Source organism: Oryx dammah, unplaced genomic scaffold (assembly GCF_014754425.2).
Source record: "Oryx dammah isolate SB20612 unplaced genomic scaffold, SCBI_Odam_1.1 HiC_scaffold_5, whole genome shotgun sequence".
NCBI classification, from domain to species: domain Eukaryota; kingdom Metazoa; phylum Chordata; class Mammalia; order Artiodactyla; family Bovidae; genus Oryx; species Oryx dammah.
Genome location: NW_024070189.1, coordinates 101,243,425 through 101,264,183, shown reverse-complemented (window position 1 = coordinate 101,264,183; position 20,759 = coordinate 101,243,425). Strand labels below are relative to the sequence as shown.

The 20,759-nt window shown below is 48.3% G+C and overlaps 1 protein-coding gene across 1 annotated transcript in view; it reads right to left on the bottom strand.

The window, feature by feature from the left end:
• The window catches only part of NWD1 (NACHT and WD repeat domain containing 1), a 76,753-nt gene extending 58,567 nt beyond the window's left edge, over nucleotides 1–18,186 (bottom strand). Inside the window, 5 exon segments of the mRNA XM_040241163.1 lie at nucleotides 2,770–4,042; nucleotides 8,517–8,814; nucleotides 15,583–15,699; nucleotides 18,039–18,073; nucleotides 18,076–18,186. Of these exon segments, the coding sequence (XP_040097097.1) occupies nucleotides 2,770–4,042; nucleotides 8,517–8,814; nucleotides 15,583–15,699; nucleotides 18,039–18,073; nucleotides 18,076–18,118 (1,766 nt within the window). The 5' untranslated portion in view covers nucleotides 18,119–18,186.
• Between the last annotated feature and the right edge of the window lie 2,573 nt (nucleotides 18,187–20,759).

Below are 20,759 nucleotides of genomic sequence, written 5' to 3'. Positions count from 1 at the left end.
GAGAGCTAGAGCCCCACAAAGCTGATCAGTGCAGAGAGCCACATAGAAAATAACCGGGAAAAAAAGAAACAGTAACACCAGTTGCCAGGAAGAAGATAAGCCAACTCACACGAAGGAGAGAGACAAGGTAAGTGGCAGGGGAGAGATGGTTCTCGGAGCATGTGAGTCCCTCTGATAAGGTGCCCTCAAGAGCTGGAATTGTGTAGGAGGGGGCCTTCTTCCGTTTGTCAGATGGGGAAACTGAGGTTTGTGTATTCATGGTCCTGGATGGCCAGGGGGAGAGGGATTCAATTCCATCCCTGCTCTTGAAGATGTTGTGTTTCATCGAGTCCAAAGCTACGATTTCCAGTATAGTCCCCAGCCACACACAGTCATTGAAAGATAAAAATTAATGAAGTTTAAAATCCGGTTTCTGGGATGGATAAGCTGGCTTTCAAGTGTTTATATGCCACACGTGACTCATGGTTACCACTGTGGACAATGAGATATAGAGCGTTGCCCTCATTGCCAATATTCTATTGGACGGTGCTAGAGCTGTGCATCAGGGGATGTGCCTAAGGTCACAGCCGAACCACTAGGTTAAGAGCCCTTCTCCATCCCCAAAGACATTCCTGTGACAATGTGGACCCAGGCGGTGCTGGTGGTAAAGAACCCTGGCGATGCAGCTGCTCCCCACCATGAGACCTGCCTTTCCTGCACTGCAGACAAGCTCTGTGTGTGAGGTCACACCACTCTGCATTTGGTGCTGGCTGAGGGACCTTGGCCAGTGATGTCTATTTGCAAGTATAATCTCATTATTTCTTTCAGCAGTCATATACAACAGACACTCAGCAACCCACTCTGTACAGAGGTGTTTGAAAAGGCCAGAACGCATGCCTAACACAGTTTCTCAGCCTCCCACTGTGATGCTAAGGGTCGGATCATCTAGGATGCTAGTAGAATTCCTAGCCTCCAACCACTAGGTGTCAGCAGCGTGATAGACAGGTGAGAGATGATGTGCTGAGCCCATGGACTGTAGCCCACCAGGTTCCTCTGTCCATGGCATTCTCCAGCCAAGAATACTGGAGTGGGTTGCCATCCCCTTCTCCAGGGGATCTTCCCGACCCAGGGATTGAACCCGCATCTCTTACACCTGCTGCATCGCCAGGAGGGTTCTTTACCACTAGCACCGCCTGGGAAGCCCTGACAGATGATGGACAGATACGTGTTGTTGTTGTTCAGTCACCAAGTCGTCTCTTTGCAGCTCTTTGCAGGCCTCTGGACTGCAGCATGCCAGGCCTCCCCATCCCTAACCATCTCCCGAAGTCCACCCAAGTCCGTGTCCATTGAACTGGTGATGCAACATAGACAGATACCCAGACAGACAGAAGGAAAGAGAGAGAACCTAGACAAATGCATGGAGACGGAAAGCAGGTTCATGGCTGCCGGGGACTGGGAGAGGAGGACGAGGAGTGACTGCCGACGGGGACAGGGTCTCCCTTGCGGGGTGAGGAACCATTCCTCATGGTTATTGGTAGCACAGCACTGTGAATGTACTGAATGCTGCCAAACTGGACACCTCAAAAGGGTGAACTTTGTGGTATGCGTGATACTGGGTTGAAAAGTGTTCCTCAAAATCCATGCCCATGGGGACCCTGTGAATAGGACCTTATTTGAAACCAGTCTTAGGGGACGTGGTCAAGATGAGGTCCCACTGAGACAGGCTGGGACCTGGGGCCTGGAGCCCTTTGCTGCGGTGCTTGCACCTGGACAAACGTCTCCTCGAACAACAGAAGACAAACAAACTATAAAGAACTGAAAATAGCTTCATGCATGCACCACTGGGGAAAGTATGGATAAGACAGAAAAAGAGCAAAAACTCAACTGCTGCTTCGGAAGAGCTGGGAGCAAAAGCAGGGTGTTTTACATGCCCCCTGCCTACCACACCACCAGAGGGGTGGACAAACCACCTAAGCTACCCCTCACGCCCAACACCTGACCTTCCTCCAAATGCGGAACCAGCTCACTGGGAGCAAGCAAGCGAAGGAGATTGTCATTTCTTCTCCCTCCCCCTGCTGCAGCAATGCACGCATGCTAAAGTGCTTCAGTCGTGTCCGACTCTTTGCAACCCCATGGACTATAACCCACCAGGCTCTTCTGTCCATGGGATTTCCCAGGCAAGAATATTGGAGTGTATTGTCATGCCCCGGGATCTTCCTGACCCAGGGATCAAACCCACGTCTCTTCCCTCTCCTGCATTGGCAGGCAAGTTCTTTACCACCAGTGCCACCTGGAAAGCCTGTGCTCACAGCAGAAGTACCAGTAAAGCCTTGCCTGGATTTCTTGTCTGGCCTCTGATCAATTTCTATCGATTGCAAAGGCCAAGAACCCCGGTCAGTAACAATACTGGACAGGAGTAGACCCTAATCCAATGAGTGATGTCCTTCCAAGAAAAGAGGGAAATTCAGACAGAGAGACACACAGGGAGGAGGCCACAAGATGACAAAGGTGGAGACTGGAGTGATGCTTCTACAAGCTCAGGAACGCTGAGCATGGCCAGCAACACCGGAAATGAAGGAGAATGCCCAGAACAGATTCTCCTTCAGAGCCGCCAGGAGTGTGGCTCTGCTGACACCTCGATTTCAGACTCTGGCCCTCAGAACTGTGAGAGAATAGACTTCCATAGACTTAGAGAATAGACTAAGGCACCCAGGTTGTGATTTGTTATGGCAGCCCTTGGAGAAGAATGCACGCGTACAGTTCAAAAGAGTGAACCCAGCAGAGACTCACCGGGAAGACACAATGTAGCCCAGTACGTGGGCCACCAGGAGCCGCCCGTGTGTCTGCTCCAGGCGGGCACACAGCTGTTGCATCGCCTCCTTAGCAGTGGAGGCCAGCGGGGCCGGCACAGTGAAGGAGGCCCACTTCCGGGCCTCCTCGAAAGCCAGCCTCAGCCGCCCTGGGTGTCCACACTCTGGAAGGCTGGCCCAGAGCATGTCCCTCTGCACCTGACTCAGTGTCCTCCTCGAGGCGGCCAGCAGGAGCTGGATCATCTCTTGCCCTTGGTTTCCAGAGAGGGGTTTCACCTCCCAGTAAGCCCCTTGGTCCGTGAGCACCTGCCGCATGGTGTCTAAAACCCCCCGCTGTCCAGAGCAGGCCGAGACGATGAGGTGGACCCTCGGAGGACATTTGGGAGGCAGCCAGGGGATCCTCCTAGCACAGTGGACGGAGTCCACCTCATCCACCGAATCCAGCAGGATCACGAGGGACTCAAAGTTTCGGCTGGAGACGGTGTGGAGGAGGATGTGGAAAAACTGGACCAGCCTGGTGTGGGCCTCTAGGACCTGGGCAGGGGGCAGGGGCAGCCCATAGGCCAGGCACGCCTGGAAGCAGATGCTTTGGAGCAGGCCTCGGGCCTCAGAGCTCATCTGAGATGTCCCCAGAAGCCGCAGAATGGTCACTGTCTTGCGGCCGAGCAGCCCCGACGTCTGCTCAGCCAGCTTGCACATCAGAGCCGTCTTTCCGATGCCTGGGGGTCCAAAAAGCACCAGGGGTGGGTGGGGGCGGCTATCACTCTGTCGCAGTCGCTGCCCCAGCTGGGTCAGGAGCTCCTGGCGTCCACAGAAGGTCCGGTTGACCTCGGCACTGAGTCCCAGGTGGTGCCGGATCTCCTGGTAGAGCCACGCCAACTCCTGCCTGCCCGCCTCCAGCTCCCGGAGGCACTCAAGAACCTGATGGTTGGCCCTGGCCACAAACTGCTCCCCCAGCTCCTTCAGGTATCGGGCATGAGCCTTGTTTTTGGGGTTCACCAGGTCTCGGCTCCACGCTAGGTGGTGGGCCTTGAGAACTCCAGGCTGCCGGTCAGCGATGCGCCCCTTGAGGTTGCTGAGAAGGTTCTGGGCATCCGTGTCCAGGCAACCATCTGCAAGACGGTCCACCATTTTGAGGGCACAGTCTTCCAGGATGTGTTTATTGAGGCCTTGGATATCTCTCAGGAAGACTGTTGCCCCGTGATCCCCAACCGTTGAGCTCAGCAGGGCCCGTTCTATTTCCCACTCGATGACTGCAAAAGTAGAAGAGAGTAGAAGCATTATGTCATCAGCTGGCCCAAATGGGGACACTTGGGAGACATATTCCAGGAATGAGAACACTGGAATTCAGGCTTAATGTGGGCCAGAGTCACTTGGCGTAACTATAAACAACATGCAGAGGAATGGGCTCCAGTGTGTTCCAACAAAACTTCATTCATAAAAACAAGTGGTGGGCCAGGTTTGGCTTGAGGCCACAGTGTGCCAGAATCACTTGGGGGCTCACAAAAACCTACATGGCTGGACCCTGCCTCCAGAAGTTCTGATTCTGCATGTCGGGGTAGGGACTATGGTTTGAATTTCCAACAAGCTTTCAGGTGATGCTGAGGCTGGGGTTCAGAGGCCACACCAAGAGCGGCATTGATTTAGCTACTACTCGAGAAGAGCTGACTCACTGGAAAAGACTCTGATGCTGGGAAAAACTGAAGGCAAAAATGGGGCAGCACAGGATGAGATGGTTAGATAGCATCACCAACTCCAGGGACACGAATTTGAGCAAACTCTGTGAGATAGTGAGGGACAGAGGAGCCTGACATGCTGCAGCCCATAGGACTGCAAATAGTCGGACATGATTTAGCAACTGAACAACAGCAACAGCAAAATCAAAGATACCTTGGTGTAGGCAACACACAGATGGTTGTGAAGCAATGTGTATGTGAAGCAGTCTCATCATAAAACAATGCCATCAAACTCAAAATAGTTAAATATGGAATTTATATAGCTCTTAGGTATGGCCCCCAAAGAACTGAAAACAAAAGCTCAGACACTTGTACGCAGGAATTGTTCATTTCAAAGAGATTAATTTCATGCCATGTGAAAGCAGCCGTAGATAACTTACAAACTAATGTGCTTGAGTGTGTTCCAATAAAACTTTATTTATAAAAACAAGCAGTGGGCTGGGTTTAGCCCTTGGGCCATGGTTTGCTGACTCATGTCCCAGAGAATGCAGCAACTGCCCTGAGGACCTGTATCTTCTAGAGCCAAGAACCCACACTGACTTCTCCTTGGAGGCCTTTGTTTTGAAATAGCAGTCAGGTTTGAGTTATTTTTGAAACTGCCCTGGGCTCATCAGAGGCTCCCAGATCTCTGCAGCTGAGTGAGTCACGCCCTTGGAGACAGGACTCAGTCACAGAACCAAAGACAACAGCCACTCAAAAGTCCTCCTTGGTCTGACCCCACAACCCCCTTAGCCTCGTGAACGGAGATCAGAGACGAAGGCAACTCACAGTCCTTAAATGGGATGCTTCTTGGACACATTTTGGCATGAACCAGTCCAAGACTGTCTGCCAGTAACAGGCTGTGTGACCTTGGGAAAAATCACTGCACCTCTCTGAGTCTCTGTTTCCTCCCTTTAACGTGAGTACTAATCCCAAAATGGAAAGGGCTGCTATGAGGATTTTCTATGAAATAATGCTTGTGAAAAGCAGAGTATATTATGCTGAAGGAACAAAAGGTTACGGTCTGCGATTTTATCTTCTGTGACATGGTCGAAATAAAACAAATGAGATGGAGTTGGGTTAGGGCCTGCCAACGCTGGGGTTTGTGGGGAGGGGTGAGTATAGCTCTAAATGGCAGTGGGAGGGACCCTGTGGTCAGGGAACAGTCCTTGTGTATCAACCATGGTGATTACTTGAGACTATACAGGTGATAAAATTGCAGAGAAAGAAAAGGCTCATACACACACATGCATAAACGGTTTCTGTTACTCTCTGTATTCTAACAATGTCCACTTCCTGGTTATAATATCACACCCTAGTTATGCAAGATGTTACCTTTGGGGAAATCTGGATAAAGGATACATGAAACCTCTTCCTCTTTTTTTTTTTTTTTTTTCAATTTCCTGTGAAACTCTATTTCAAGATAAAAAAAAATTTTTTTTTTAAGAAAGTTTAGCAAGGTGCCTGAAAAATAAATAATATGGTCTAAAGATACCGTCTATGAGATGCCTCTGACCTCCACACTCATTTGTGCTTTCTGCTGATGTCTGGGAATTTCTATTTGTTCTTTCAGATGGGACTTACTAATGGGTGAGGTTTGACATAATTGCTTAGTGATCTTATTGTTGAATAAGATCACGGCTGAGACAGACCTTTCAGATCTCCATAACGACTCCCCTAGGTACGACTTCTAACTAGTTCCATTTTACAGATGAAGAAACAGAGGCTCCAAGCCTGCCAGAAGTCATGCCTGGAAAGGGGCAGGGCTGAGATGCTAATCCGGGCCCATCCCAAAGTACAGACCCCAGATGCTGAGTATGACCCCAGGGTCCGATATCTCTCTGAGAACAACTGGCGCCCTTGGCTTTGTGTTGTAGAGCAAGCTATAGTGTCAGAGTAAGTGCTCAACAAACAGTGGACTCAACATTGTTACACAAACGGTGTATCCAAAACTGGCCTGTCCTTACTAGTCTTTACCAGTCAAGGTTAGCCCCGCCTGCGATGCCAGGTGGGCCTCAGGTACTCCTGATACGATGGGATGGGGAGGGAATTTCAGCTCTGTGGTCTTGCTCCGCCACACCTATGCTGGTGCTGCTGCTGCTGCTGCTAAGTCGCTTCAGTCGTGTCCGACTCTGTGCGACCCCATAGACGGCAGCCCACTAGGCTCCTCTATCTGTCCATGGGATTCGCCAGGCCCCCCACACCTACAATCCCAGTCAAATCATGAGAAAGCACCAGCCAAGCCCAGACTGAGGGACATTCTATAAAAGACCTGGCCAGTACTCCTCAAATCAGTCCTGAAAACCTGTTACAGACCAGAGTAGCCCAAGGACAAAGGATGAAATAGAGTATGGAATCCTGGGACAGAAAGACATTGATGGGAGAGCTGCAGAAATCCAGGTGAAGTCTGGAGTCTAGTTACTAGTCTTGTACAGATAGTAAATATCGATGTTCATTTCTGAGTTCCGGTAAATGGACCTCGATCATACAAAATGTTACTCTTATATGACTAAGAGAAATCTACACTATCTTTGTAGCTTTATAACACTGTAACTTTTCTGTTAATCTAAAATTATCCTCAAATAAAATTTTTAAAAATGGATTATGTCCTTACTAGAATTACTATATATACGATTAATAGCAGTCAATATATTGTAATAAAATACTATTAGTATAAATTACTACATTCAATATTTTTAAATAAATCAATATATGTAATATGTTGATCAGATGAATTTCTATATTTTATAGTGTGGGTAATATAAATCCATATATTTAATATTTTATAACATGAATTCATATATTTAATAGTATGGATAACATGAAGTCATATAGTTAATAGTTTGGATAGTATAAATTCATATATTTAATCACGTGAGGGCTTCCGTGGTGACTTGGTGGTAAAGAATCTGTCTGCCACTGTAGGCAATATGGGTTCGATCCCTGATCCGAGCAGATCCCAGATGCCACAGAGCAACAAAGCTGGTGCCCCACACCTATTGAATCTGTGCCCTAGAGCTGGGGAAACGCAACTACTGAGTGCACACTGCAATTACTGAGGCTCTCGCGCCCTAGAGCCTCTGCTTTGCAACAAGAGAAGCCACCGCAATGAGAAGCTGGCACACTGTGTCTGAAGAGTGGCCCCCACGCTCTGCAACTAGAGAAAGCCTCGCAGCGAGGAAGAAGGCTCCGCACAGCCAAAAGAATAAATAAAATTGTATAAAAGATAAGGTGGGTGATGTAAACTGTCATACTGCTGCTGCTGCTGCTGCTAAGTCGCTTCAGTCGCGTCTGACTCTGTCTGTTACTAATCCATAAATAATAAGAACCTTTTTCTTACTGAAAGAACCTATTTCTTTCTGAAAGAACCTATTTCTTTCCTGAGTCAGCAAACGATGGGGCAATGGCTTGATCTCACTGCCTTTTTAGAAACACCTTTCTGCTAGCCCGGTGTGGAGGATGGAAGGGGCAGAGGACGAGGTGAGAGATGAGAGGTAAGGGAGCAGGAGGGAGCCAGGTGATGAACTCAGCACAGTGGGGAAACTCTACTCCCCTCCTTGAGCAAAAGATACTTCTTCCTTCGCTTCAGTTTTCAGAGGCAGGTACATTGATGAAGGACAATTTCCTCAGTAGCAGCCGGCTCTCAGCTAGCCTGGAGTGACCCACTCCTCTAGTTTTCCCAGAACTGTCCTGGGTTTGGCCCTAAAAACCCTGAATCCTGGAAGAGTCTTGGTCCCAGGTGTATGGGGATGGTGGTCATCCTAGGACAAGTCCCCCAATGAGAGAAGGAAAGGAGCCCGAAGAGAAGAATCCTAAGAGGCTGAAATTAACCAGGATGTGACTATACTCTCTTGGATGAGAAAAATAGTCTTTCTCAGAACTGGGCCTCTGGGAGCTAGGTTGGTTTGGCATTTATAGAAATGCAGGCAGTGGTGTTTGGATAAAGCGTGATGTGTATTTTGAACCCCTGGGCATTTCCCGGGGACCCTGAGGGGAGTCTTGGCAGCCTCACCTGACCGGTAGTAGCGGTGCCACTGCTCCTGGCTGATGAGCCCCAGCCTGTGGGCCTCCTGGGCTCCGGAGCGCAGCGCAGAGATCAGGGTGGCCTCCTCAGGCCCAGAGGCCTCCCCAGTGCCCAGGGCCTGCAGCAGGTAGGCAGGGGGCACAGCGTTCTCGTCCCTCCAGAAGCTTCGTGCCACCAGCTCCAGGTCGCGGGGCCTGGCGGTCAGCTGAGCCTTCAGCGCCTCCCACTCCTTTTCCTCGATCCGCGTGGGGACGGGGCAGGGACCATACTGGTCACCCACAAGGGCCTGGAGGAGAGAGAGGTGGAGAGGGGTGGTATTGGGTTCAAGTCTTGGCTTAGGCACTTAGCTCAGTGACCCAGGGTGAGGCATGCCAAGCCCTTAAAATTAGCCTGGTGGTTGTTCCACAGAGATAATTAGATTAATGTAAGCAGATCGATTAAGGGTCCCCAGAGAAAGGGAATCAGTAATGGCTTTCTTGACATAAGAGAAACCATTTTGGCCTAAGCCATCTGGTGATTGAAGCCTGGCCTCAATGCTTGCCCTTGAACACATCTAAGTAATTAATTATCTTAAAGGAAGTGAGACGATGCAGGAATAAAGGAAAAGCAGTCAAGAAACCGTTCAATAGTCCAGTTGTTAGGGAGAACCACTGACTAAAGCCACCCACCCTAGCCAGGCCCAATAGTGACCACCTGCATGAGTTATCTTAAACAGGGGCTCCTGGTAAGGAATGCAGAATCCCTTGAGGAGGGAAATGTCAAAAGGTGGCTCAGCAGTAAAGAACCTGCCTGCAATACCAGAGATGCGGTTCCATCCCTGGTTAAGGAAGATCCCCTGGAAATGGCTATTCACTCCAATCTTCTTGCCTGGAGAATCCCATGGACACAGGAGCCTGGAGGGCTACAGTCCATGGGGTCGCAAAAATGTCAGACATGACTTAGCAACCAAACAACACAGAAAGAGACTCTAGTTTAGATATCCTACCAACCCCCCAGGATCCTTCTCACTGGGATCCACCTTGGCTGATGTGGTGCGTGCACCTTCAGGAAGGACCTGGAGTCGGAGTAACTGGCCAGAGACAACCCAGCAACCAAGCCAGTTACCATAAAACTGGGGACGGGGAGCCACATGGCAGAGCAGTTCCCCCGGGTTCCCTTATCCTACGGCTCTCTGCCCGGGCATACTTTCCCAATAAAGTCTCTCGCTTTGTCAACATGTGTGTCTCCTCAGACAATTCATTTCTGAGTGTTGGACAGGAGCCTGCTCTTGGGTCCTGGAAAGTGTTCCCCTTCTTGCAACACAGTGATAAAACAGACTCCTAGTTAATCTTCAAAGGATATACATATAATATATCTTTGAGTTCTGCAGGAACTAAGACTCCTGCCCAGGTGGAATATCGGATGATGGTGTAGACCCTCCTGACTTCAATCAACCAAAGCTTGGACTCTGTGGACCTTTGTCCCAATTCTAGGCTGAATTCACCTCTGCTCAAATCACATGAATACGCATGCCCCCTTGGCTTAAAATTTTCTCAGTTTTGCTGTTCAGGGAGACACTGCTTTGGAAAAAGTCTCTGGTGTTTTCCTGACTTATTGCAAGTAATAAGTCCTTCCAGGCTTCCCTGGTGGCTCAGTGGTAAAAAAAAAAAAAAAATCCGCCTGGCAATGCAGGAGACATGGGTTCGATCCCTGGTTTGAGAAGATTCCACATGCCTCCGGGCAACTAAGCCTGGGCACTGTAGCTACCGAGCCCACCTGTTGCAACTACGGAAACCCTTGTGCCCTGGAGACCTTGCTCTGTGATAAGAGAAGCCACTGCAATGAGAAGCCGGTGAGTAACTTCTCAGAGAGTAGCCCCTGCTCGCTGCAACTAGAGAAAGCCCGCGTGCAGCAACAAAGACCCAGAGCAACCAAAACTAAACTAATTAAAAAAATTTTTAAAAAGAGCTAATCTGGAAAGGGAGACGGTGAGATCCCCATGCAGAATATCTTCCCCGAATGTATATATTGAGCCAAACCCATGACTGCTGCTCAGCAGACAGCAGTGACCGAGACAGTGTTGGGCCCTGCCTTCCTGGACCTTGGAGACTTAACAGGAGAAAGAGGCTTCAGTCTGAGAATTGCACTGGTGTCAGTATTTCAGCTGTCATTGTCCTAAGAGGAAAAGGCAAATTAGGTCACACGAGGGCCGTGGAGTCAGAGAAATTCCCCTGAGGGAGAGAGGATCAAGCTACCGAATAAGACACGAGAAGGAATGCCCCTGGCAGAGGGCCTGCATGGGAACAGTACATCCAAAGGCCCTGGGATATACTGTGCGGGAAAGACAGTGTCTACAGGACCAACAGGGAAGGGGCAGTAAAGGGAGATAAGGCCATCCCCTGGGACGATTCTGCAGGGCTTGAGGAGACCCTAAGATTTTGGTCTTATTGCAAGAGTATAGGAGGCCCTCTTTCCACCTTCAGCATGCTTGAAGAAAGTGCAAACTGGAATTCAAGAAAATTAGGCTGGAGAAGGCCTAGGACAGTGGACCCAAAGTCTTGACTTTCCTCATTATGTAAAATGGAAGCAATCAACCTTCCCTTCTTCACTGGGACATACCAGAATATTCCAGGGGGTGTGTACCCGGGAAATCTGAATGACTTGAATCCATGATGACGGTGTAATGGAGCAGGACCCTCCCCCATATCCTCACCTTTAGCTCCTCCCTGAAATACATAGAAAACAGTATCTGATGCACATTTCCTGAGTTGTCTTGCAAAAAAAGAAAGTGTGAGTCACTCAGTTGGGTCCAACTCTTTGCAACCCTTTGGACTGTAGCCCACCAGGCTCCTCTGTCCATGGGAGTCTCCAGGCAAGAATACTGGAGTGGGTTGCCATTCCCTTCTCCAGGGGATCTTCCCAACTCAGGGACTAAACCCAAGCCTACTGCATTGCCGGTGGATTCTTAACTGTGTAAGCCTCCAGGAAAGCCCAATGTGAAAACCTTCACCAAATGGAAGAAATTCACTTCGTGATTATCATGAACACATAGCCCCCAGACCTGTGGCACCTAAGGACTGGTAACATTAACCCCTGTGATGCCACCCTGTTACCTCACCATCAACCAATCAGAGAACTGTGCGAGTTGATCCCATACCCTGCAACTCTACTCCCTCACCTGGCCTTTAAAAATGCTTTCCTGAAAGTCATCTGGGAGTTCAGGGGTTTTGAGCACTAGCTGTCCTGGACTCCTTGCTTAGCACCTGCAGTCAATGCTGTGCTTTCCTTCATGACAACTCGATGTTGGTAGATTGGTTTTACTCTGCATGGGCATGTGGATCCAAGTTTGGTTTGGTAACAACAAGGTGTTGAAGAGGATTCCACTCTCCAACTGCCTTTCTTGAAGGCAGAGGCGTGGACAAGCAAGAGGAGTTGGAAAAGATGTAGCCAGCCAAGCACAAACCAGAGCTCTCAGGAAGGAGGCAGAAGACACAAGATGCTCCTGTCTGCGGGACCAGAGCAACGGGAATGGGAGGAGCTTGAAAGAAGCTCAGGTTAACACCGCCAGGAGCAACTCTCTGGAGATGCTGGAGCTGCAGGTGGCCCGAGAGACCCAGAGCTTCTAGAAGGAAGTGCCGTGGGGAGCCGTCCCCTGCCGCACTGCCTAATGACTTATTTACCAGAGAGATGCCTCTCCAAGGGCCTCCACTGCATCTCTGAGTTTTGTGGAAAGCCCCCTAAACCAGAGCCACTGAAGGAGAATGAAGCTGTGACTCTCAAGAGTTAGAAGGGAGATACCTGTTTCAGGAGGAACACAGGAAGTGGCTAAAGGTCAGCTTGCGGCCCAAGGAACCCCTCTGGAAGGGTTTGCAAGGTCCCTGGGCCTTTCAGGCCTGGGGGAAGCTCCGAGATCACCCTCCCTCCCGTCCACCATCCCTCATGCCACCTGGAAGCTGCGTTGCGCTTTTGGCTGCCTGCAATTTCAGTTGCAAAATGGAAGTCCTCCTGGAGTTCCTTTTCTCCTCATCTCCCTTTTTTCTTTACCAAACTTTTTTTCTTTTCTTTTTTTCTTTGAAACTCAACAAAATGATCAATCATCAGTCTCAATCATCAGCAAAAGCAGAAAACTGGGGGGGAAATTCGCAAAGGAGATACATAAGTCAGAGGATTTTGTTGTTGTTGCTTAATCACTCAGTTGTGTCCAATTCTTTGTGACCCCATGGACTGTAGTCCTCCAGGTTTCTCTGTCCATGGGACTTCCCAGGCAAGCATACTGGAGTGGGTTGCCATTTCCTTCTCCAGGGGATCTTCCAAACATGGATTAAACCCACATCTCTTGCATTGGCAAGCAGATTCTTTACCACTGAGTCACAAGGGAAGCAACTCAGAGGGTAGAGTCTTTAAAATATTAGACTGTATCTTAAAGCAATAATAATTAAAATAGGAAGCCGTACTCAATACTTTGCAACAACTTTTAAGGGAAAAGAATCTGAAAAAGTTTATACATATATATGCATTTGTACTCAGTTGCTTCAGTTGTGTCCGACTCTTTTCGACCCTTTAAAGTACACCTGCCAAGCTCCTCTGTCCATGAGATTTTTCAGGCAAGAATACTGGAATAAATTGCCACTTCTTCAAGGCTCCAGGGAATCTTCCACACCCAGGGATCAAACCTATGCCTCCCGTGTCTCCTGCATTGCAGATGAATTCTTTACCTGCTGAGCCGTTATGGATGTATGTAACTGAATCACTTAGCTATACACTTGAAACGAACACAACTTGAAAATCAGCTATAAAATAAAAATAATAAAGAATTCAATAAAAAAATAAAGAGATGAAATCAAGTGATTCAAACTTCCAGTTATAAGATAAGGAAGTCCTGGGAATGTAGTGTACAGCATGGTGACTGCAGTTAACACTGCTGCAGGGTATATTTGAAAGTTGCTAAGAAAGTAAACCCTAGACATTCTCATCACGAGGGAAACCATTTCCCTTTTTCGTATCTATATGAGCAGCTGGGTGTCAACAAATATTATTGAATAATCATTCCACAATATGTGTAAATCAAGTCATTATGTTGTATACTTTAAACCCATACAGTGCTGGATGTCAGTTACAGCTCAACAAAGCAGGAAAGAAAGAAAAATTGATGTCAGCCTACAAAGAAAAGTATAGGAGGAAAGCATGAAAACACAGTGGTAACTGTACAGATAAAACTTAATACATAGTAAAGCTTTTCACATCTGCCACCCAGATCTTAGTTTTTTTTTTTAAGGAGACGTAATCTCTAAAGGAGATCAGTCCTGGGTATTCTTTGGAAGGACTGATGCTAAAGCTGAAACTCCAGTACTTTGGCCACCTCATGCGAAGAATTGACTCAAAAGACTCTGATGCTGGGAGGGATTGGGGGCAGGAGGAGAATGGGACGACAGAGGATGAGATGGCTGGATGGCATCACCGACTCCATAGATGTGAGTCTGGGTGAACTCTGGAAGTTGGTGATGGACAGGGAGGCCTGACGTGCTGTGATTCAGGAGGTCGCAGAGTCGGACACGACTGAGCGACTGAACTGAACTGAACTAATCTCTAAAGCAGCACTAGAACTTTCGGCAACCCTGGAACTGTTCATACCCATGCTGTCCAACACGGTGGCCCCTTGACATATGCGGCCACTGAGCCACTGGAGTGCGGCTGATGCAACCGAGGAACTGAAGTTTTAATTCTACCCGATATTAATCAGTTTAAATCACCACATGTGGTTCGTGGCTACTACACTGGGCAGTGGGCTTCCCAGGTGGCATTAGTGGTAAAGAATCTGCCTGCCAAGGCAGGAGACGTGAAAGACATGGGTTCGATCCCTGGGTTGGGAAGGTCCCCTGGAGAGGGCAGGCACAGCAACCCACTCCAGGATTCTTGCCTGGAGAGTCCCATGGACAGAGGAGCCTGGTGGGCTACAATCCATAGCGTTGCAGAGTCGAACGCGACTGAAGCAACTTAGCACGCATGCACGCACACTGGGCAGGGCAATTTTAAGTCCAAATGGGCTTCATGTATTTGTCTTTATTTCCCTAGAAAACAGCTTTTATAAGCCTTCTTTTACTTGCTATATTCTTATCTCCAGAAGTTTTTTGGGGGAGCTGCTCAAAGCTTGTTTTTGATTAAGATGTATTGGGCAAAGATACCTTCTTGACTTTTTCTCTCTTTACTTTCTGGGACAGGTTTAGGCAAACTTTCCATCAAAGGTCAAATAACCAATAGTTTCAGGGTTGATGGACAGATGGTTTCTGTGACAACTACTCAGCTCTGCCATTGAAACTGGAAGCAGCCTAGAGTGGTATGTAAATGAATGACTGTGGCTGTGTGCCAATAAAGATTTGTTTACAAAAACAAGTAGAAGGCCGGATTTGCCCCATGGGCTGTGGTTTGCTGACCTCTGCTCTAGGATTTATGAGCCAAAATTCTCTAGTTCTTGATATATTTGAAATTTGGTGATGTAATAAATCAAAATTTTGGAATATCATATGCTGATTATAACTTAAACCATTAATTGTGAGCTGGAGATTGTTCTGGGATCAGAGACAGTTTAGTTGGGGAGGAGAGAAGACCCTGGTTGGTCTTGCCTAGAGTCAGAAGAAGTTAGCTCCTGAGGCTGGCTCAAAAAATGGACACAGATTACTCCCAATAACACAGGGCACATGGGAGAAAAAAATTTGCATACCCTGTAGATTTTCACCTTCTCTATGGTTTTCTAGGATCTCAAAGTTCCCCAAACAAAGCTGATGATATGGGAAAGCTCAGAGCAAATTCTAAGATCCCTTTGGGCTTCAGCACTCTGCTCTGCCACTCACCTGCTGCTTCCACTTGACTGCTACTGTCTGGATTCTGGCTAGCTCTCCAGAAAAACGGGTGCTGTGATCAATTAGCAATGTCTGCCATGGGCAGGCTATGAAGATTGAGCATGATAGCAGCCATGCCACCCACTTCCCTCCATTGACGGGTTTGGTCTAGAAACAGGGCCATATCCTGGTGCTAGAATGAGAAGTAAGAGTTACTCTGTCCCTCCCAAGAGACTCACAACAAAGGCTGGCCCTATGGATGTTTTCCGACACCGGTCCAGCTCCTCCAAGCAGAGTTCTGTAGTCACGGGGTTAGTGGCCTCAGTGTTCCGAATACCCCACCTCAGGTCAACCACCTGGAAATGTCAAGCATGGGTTTGTCAGGAAGGCGGCAGGATGGGGGATGTTTTCCAATTCCTTTTGATAAAGGCATAAAGTTTCTTTCAGTCATTTTTTATTTTTAGCTGCCCTATGCAGCATGCCAGATCTTCGTTCCTGGACCAAATATCCAACCCTGGCCCCCTGCCCTGGGAGCTTGGAGTCTTAGCCGTTGGACCACCAGAGAAGGCCCTCTTTCAGTAATTTGACAACCTTTCCTCAAAGAGGGATGTCTGGATTAAAAGAACTTGAATGATACCCATAATCCCAGTGTAACCATGAGAAAAATATCAGACAGACCCAAATTGGAGGTATGCCACAGGACTCCCAGGCAATCTTCCCCACAACTGTGCTGCTCATGAGTGTGAAGGAGAAAACCAGGCAGCTGTCCCAGCCACAGGAGACTGGGGAACTGGGACAACTAAGTGTAACAGAGTTCCTTGGCCTTCTAAATGTAACTGAGTTCTCCAGCCAGAAATGAGACCCAGATGGCGATAGTCAAAAAGTCTGGCGGTTGCTTAAAGGCAATGTACCAATGTCCATTTCTTAATCATAGCAAACATGCTCCGATAATAGAAGTTCACAACAGGGGAAAAAGTGGGTGGGTGGGGCATATGGAGACTCTCTCCTATAGGCAATTTTCCTGCAAATCTAAATTCCAAACTCAAACATTTACTTAAAAATATTTTAAAACATTTTTGAAGAACTTGGGCATTTTCAAACTGTTCCTTTTTAAACAAGGACATGTCCACCCTTGTTTGCAGAGCTTTCTTTGCAAAGGAGGGTTTTCGCTCGGCCAGAATCAGACGTGGCAAAGTGTCCTGGGCAACTGCACGCTTCCGGTCCATTTGGGCCTACTGGCCGGAGGTGGGGCTGAGTAGAATGATTTAATTCAAGCTGTGAAGCTGACCAGGCAGAAAGCTGGGATGAGGAGAGAGTGGGTGGGACTCAGAACAGGCCAAGTCTCCCTCAATTCTTTAATCTTCTCCCAGAGAGAAGGACATAAAATTCCTAATAAACTACAGCGTGGGATAAAAGGACTACAGTACCGGATGTGGCTGGAGGAGGAAAGGGGAAAGCAAAAAGGCTCAGCCACTGGGCCCGCACAAGAAACTCCATCTCTCCAGGCCACTGTCTCCCAGCCTGCGTCTTGGCGGTGTTTATTGCCTTAGTCGCACATTAAAGGGACGCACACAGGGCGTTTCATCGGTGCTCAGCACCTATGTCTTCATGATCTGTCATTGAATCATGAATCATGATCAGTGAGGGCAGAGGCGAATTCCCTCCTCAGCGTTGCCTCTTGCTTAGTAATGTAGAGGGACTTTCCTGGTGGTCCAGTGGCTAGACTCTCTGGATGACTGTTATAAATGGCAAAGAGATAGCCTCAACTGAGGCTGAGACTCCAAAGATGGTTTATCAGTTTCCGCTTAGAAACATGCAGGCATCTACATCCCCACCCTGGGATTGGTGCCCTCTATCTAGGGCCCATGGTGACGGCCCAGCTGGTGCACGTCTCACACGCATACCCACCCAAATATCCCACAGCCCTCATAGATACCCCCTAAAGCTGTTCCCGTGTAGGGAGGGCTGGAGGACAGGACAAAGCAACAATGAAAGTGACACGCAAGGCTTCCCTGGTGGCTCAGGGGTAAGGAGATACAGGTTTGACCCCTGATCCAGGAAGATCCCACGTGCCACAGAGCAACTCTCCCCTTGCACCAGAACAACTGAGCCAGTGCTTGAGAGCCTGGGAACCACAGCTGTGGAAGGCCACATGTCCCAAAGCCCGTGCTCCACAGCAAGGGAAGCTCCCGCAATGAGAAGCCTGAGTCATCCATCACACCAGCAGCCCCCACTGTCATTTGTTAAAGTATTTTTTTCTTATTGATTTACTTATTTGGCTGTGCTAGGTCTAGGGGTGGCATGTGAGCTCTTAGCTGCAGCATGTGGGGTCTAACTCCCTGACCAGGGATCGAACCTGGGTCCCCTGCACTGGGAGCAACGAAGAGTAGCCCCTGCTCTCTTGCAACTAGAGAAAGCCCAGGTACAGCAACGAAGACCCAGCACAGCCAAAAAGAAAAAGACAGTAAATCTTTTTTTTTTTTAAGTGACATGCCCAAGGAGCAGAGGTGCCAGGCATCCACTCCTAGTACTTTGCCACACCACCTGGGTGGACTGCAGTGCCCATGGCCACGACCTCTCCACCTGCCTTCTGCAGAGGACTTTCATCTGTAATTCTGGGGTGGAGCCCCCCTGAGCAGGGAGCCCATATGACTGTCCGGGTTGCTGAGACAGTGAGGGGCAGGTGGGCCATTACCTCGAACATCAGGCCGTGCTTCTGGCAGAAGGTCTGCACTTCAGGGTAGGCAGTGCTCTGTAGGGCTTCCCTCTCTGCATCCATATCTGCAAGGAACGGCATGGAGGCTAGGACCCGGAAAAACTCAGAACTCGTCCCTACCTCGCAGCTCTGCTTTTAGCCTCAGGTGCTCCTTCACAGGAAAGCTATGACAGACCTAGTGTGTCTGCTCAGTCACTTATTTGTGTCTGACTCTGTGTGACCCCATGGACCATAGCCTAGCCTTCCAGGCTCCTCTGTCCATGGTGATTCTCCAGGCAAGAGTACTGGAGTGGGTTGCCATTCCCTTCTTCAGGGGATCTTCCCAACCAACCCAGGGATGGAATCTGCGTCTCTTACATATTCTGAGTTGGTAGGTGGGTTCTTTACCACTGGCGCCAACAAACCTAGAGAGTGTTATTAAAAAGCAAAGACACCAGTTTGCCAACAAAGGTCTATATCAGTTCAGTTCAGTTCAGTCACTCAGTTGTGTCCAACTCTTTGCGACCCCATGAATCGCAGCACGCCAGGCCTCCTTGTCCATCACCAACTCCCGGAGTTCACCCAGACTCACGTCCATCGAGTCAGTGATGCCATCTAGCCATCTCATCCTCTGTCGTCCCATTCTCCTCCTGGCCCCAATCCCTCCCAGCATCAGAGTCTTTTCCAATGAATCAATTCTTCGCATGAGGTGGCCAAAGTACGGGAGTTTCAGCTTTAGCATCGTATAGTCAAGGCTATATTCTTTCCAGTAATCATGAACAGATGTGAGAGTTGGACCATAAAGAAGGCTGAGCACTGAAGAACTGATGCTTTTGAATTGTACTGGAGAAGACTTTGAAAGTCCCTTGGACTGCAAGGAGATCCAACAAGTCAATCCTAAAGGGAATCAACACTGAATACTCATTGGAAGGCCTGATGCTGAAGCTGAAGCTCCAATACTTTGGCCTCCTGAGGTGAAGAGCTGACTCACTGGAAAAGACCCTGATGCTGGGAAAGATCAAGGACAGAAGGGCGACAGAGGATGAGATGGTTGGATGGGTCCATCACTGACTCAATGGACATGAACTTGGGCAAACTCCAGGAAATGGTGAGGGACAGGGAGACCTGGCATGCTGCAGTCTGTGGGGCTGCAAAGAGTCAGACACGATTTGGTGACTGAACAGAACAACTCTTACGGGAGCTAGGACCCTTCATGAAGAATCAAAAGCTACAAAAAATAGGAGGCATGCCAGAAAGACCAACTATGCCTGGGACTTTCCTAGTGTTAGTGCTAAAAATCTGACATCCCAGGAAATCCCTCAGACCCAGCTAACCAGTATGGTTGTTCACCTTTGATTAGGGTTGCCAGATAAAATACAGGAAACCCAGTTGATTTGCATTTCAGATAACTAATGAGAAACCTGATAGCATAAGTACAGCCCACTCCCTGAACTCCAGAATGTGCATTTCTGATAAGCCCTGTTCCATGTGTAACACAAATCACTTGTTAGCATAAGTATGTCCCTCTCTGCACACTGGGGTGGTGGTTTACTCACTCAGTCGTGTCTGACTTTTTGTGACCCCATGGACTGCCAGGCTCTTCTGCCCATGGGATTTCCCAGGCAAGAATACTGGACTGGGTCACTATTTCCTACTCCAAGGGATTTTTCTGACCCAGAGATTGAATCCACGTCTCCTACATTGCAGGCAGTCTTCCTTGCATGCAGATTCTTTACTGCTGAGCTACCAGAGAAGCCGCTCTGCACGCTATCTTATTCTAAAAGATCATTGGTTGTTTATTTCAAATGCAAATTGAGCTGGGTGTCCTGGTTTTGTTGGTTATGGTGGTGGTTTGGTTTCTTATTTTTGATAAATCTGGCAACCCTGCCTAGGGTAAATCTGGATTCTAAGATTATTTTCTGCCACTTGCCTTCATTGTATGGCCTTGTGCCAAGCATTTCCTCCTCTGTAAAAAGGGGGTGATGCCTCTACTCTGCAGGGCTACAAGCTCCCCAAAGTTAAAAACCTCTGCCCTGTCTAAGTCATTGCTAATTTCTCAGCACTCAATAAATGTTGATGGAACCATGAGGCTGCACTTACTGTAATATAAGCAGTCAAAAGTTATTTGTTTTCTCCACGTAGCCAGGGGAAGGTCACTTGAGTGTCCATGAAAGGACTTCCAAAGCTGCAAGTATAAAGAAGCTGCCTGGGTCCTAGCATAGGCCCTGACCTGATGCCAATCTTGGACCTGTCTCTCACTCCCTTCCTGTGCCTGTCCTATGAATTCCACAGGTTATTTATATTTGTCCATAAAATATCCACTGTGAAGTCACTTTATGTCCGAACACTAAAAAGGATCCCTGGTGGAACGCATGTACACCTGTGGTGGATTCATGTCAATCTATGCCAAAACCAATACAGAATTGTAAAGTAAAAATTAAAAATAAATAAATAAATAAATTTAAAAAAAATAAATAAATTTAAAAAAATAAAAATAAAAAATAAAAAAATAAAAAGGATCCCTGGTGGTCCAGTGGTTAAGACACAGGTTCAATCCCTGGTCAGGGAACTAAGATCCTCTTTGCATGCGTGCTAAGTTGCTTTAGCCATGTCCGACTCTTTGCGACCCCATGGACTGTAGCTAGCCAGGCTCCTCTGTCTATGGGATTCTCCAAGCAAGAATACTGATGTGGGTTGCCATTTCCTCCTCGAAGGGATCTT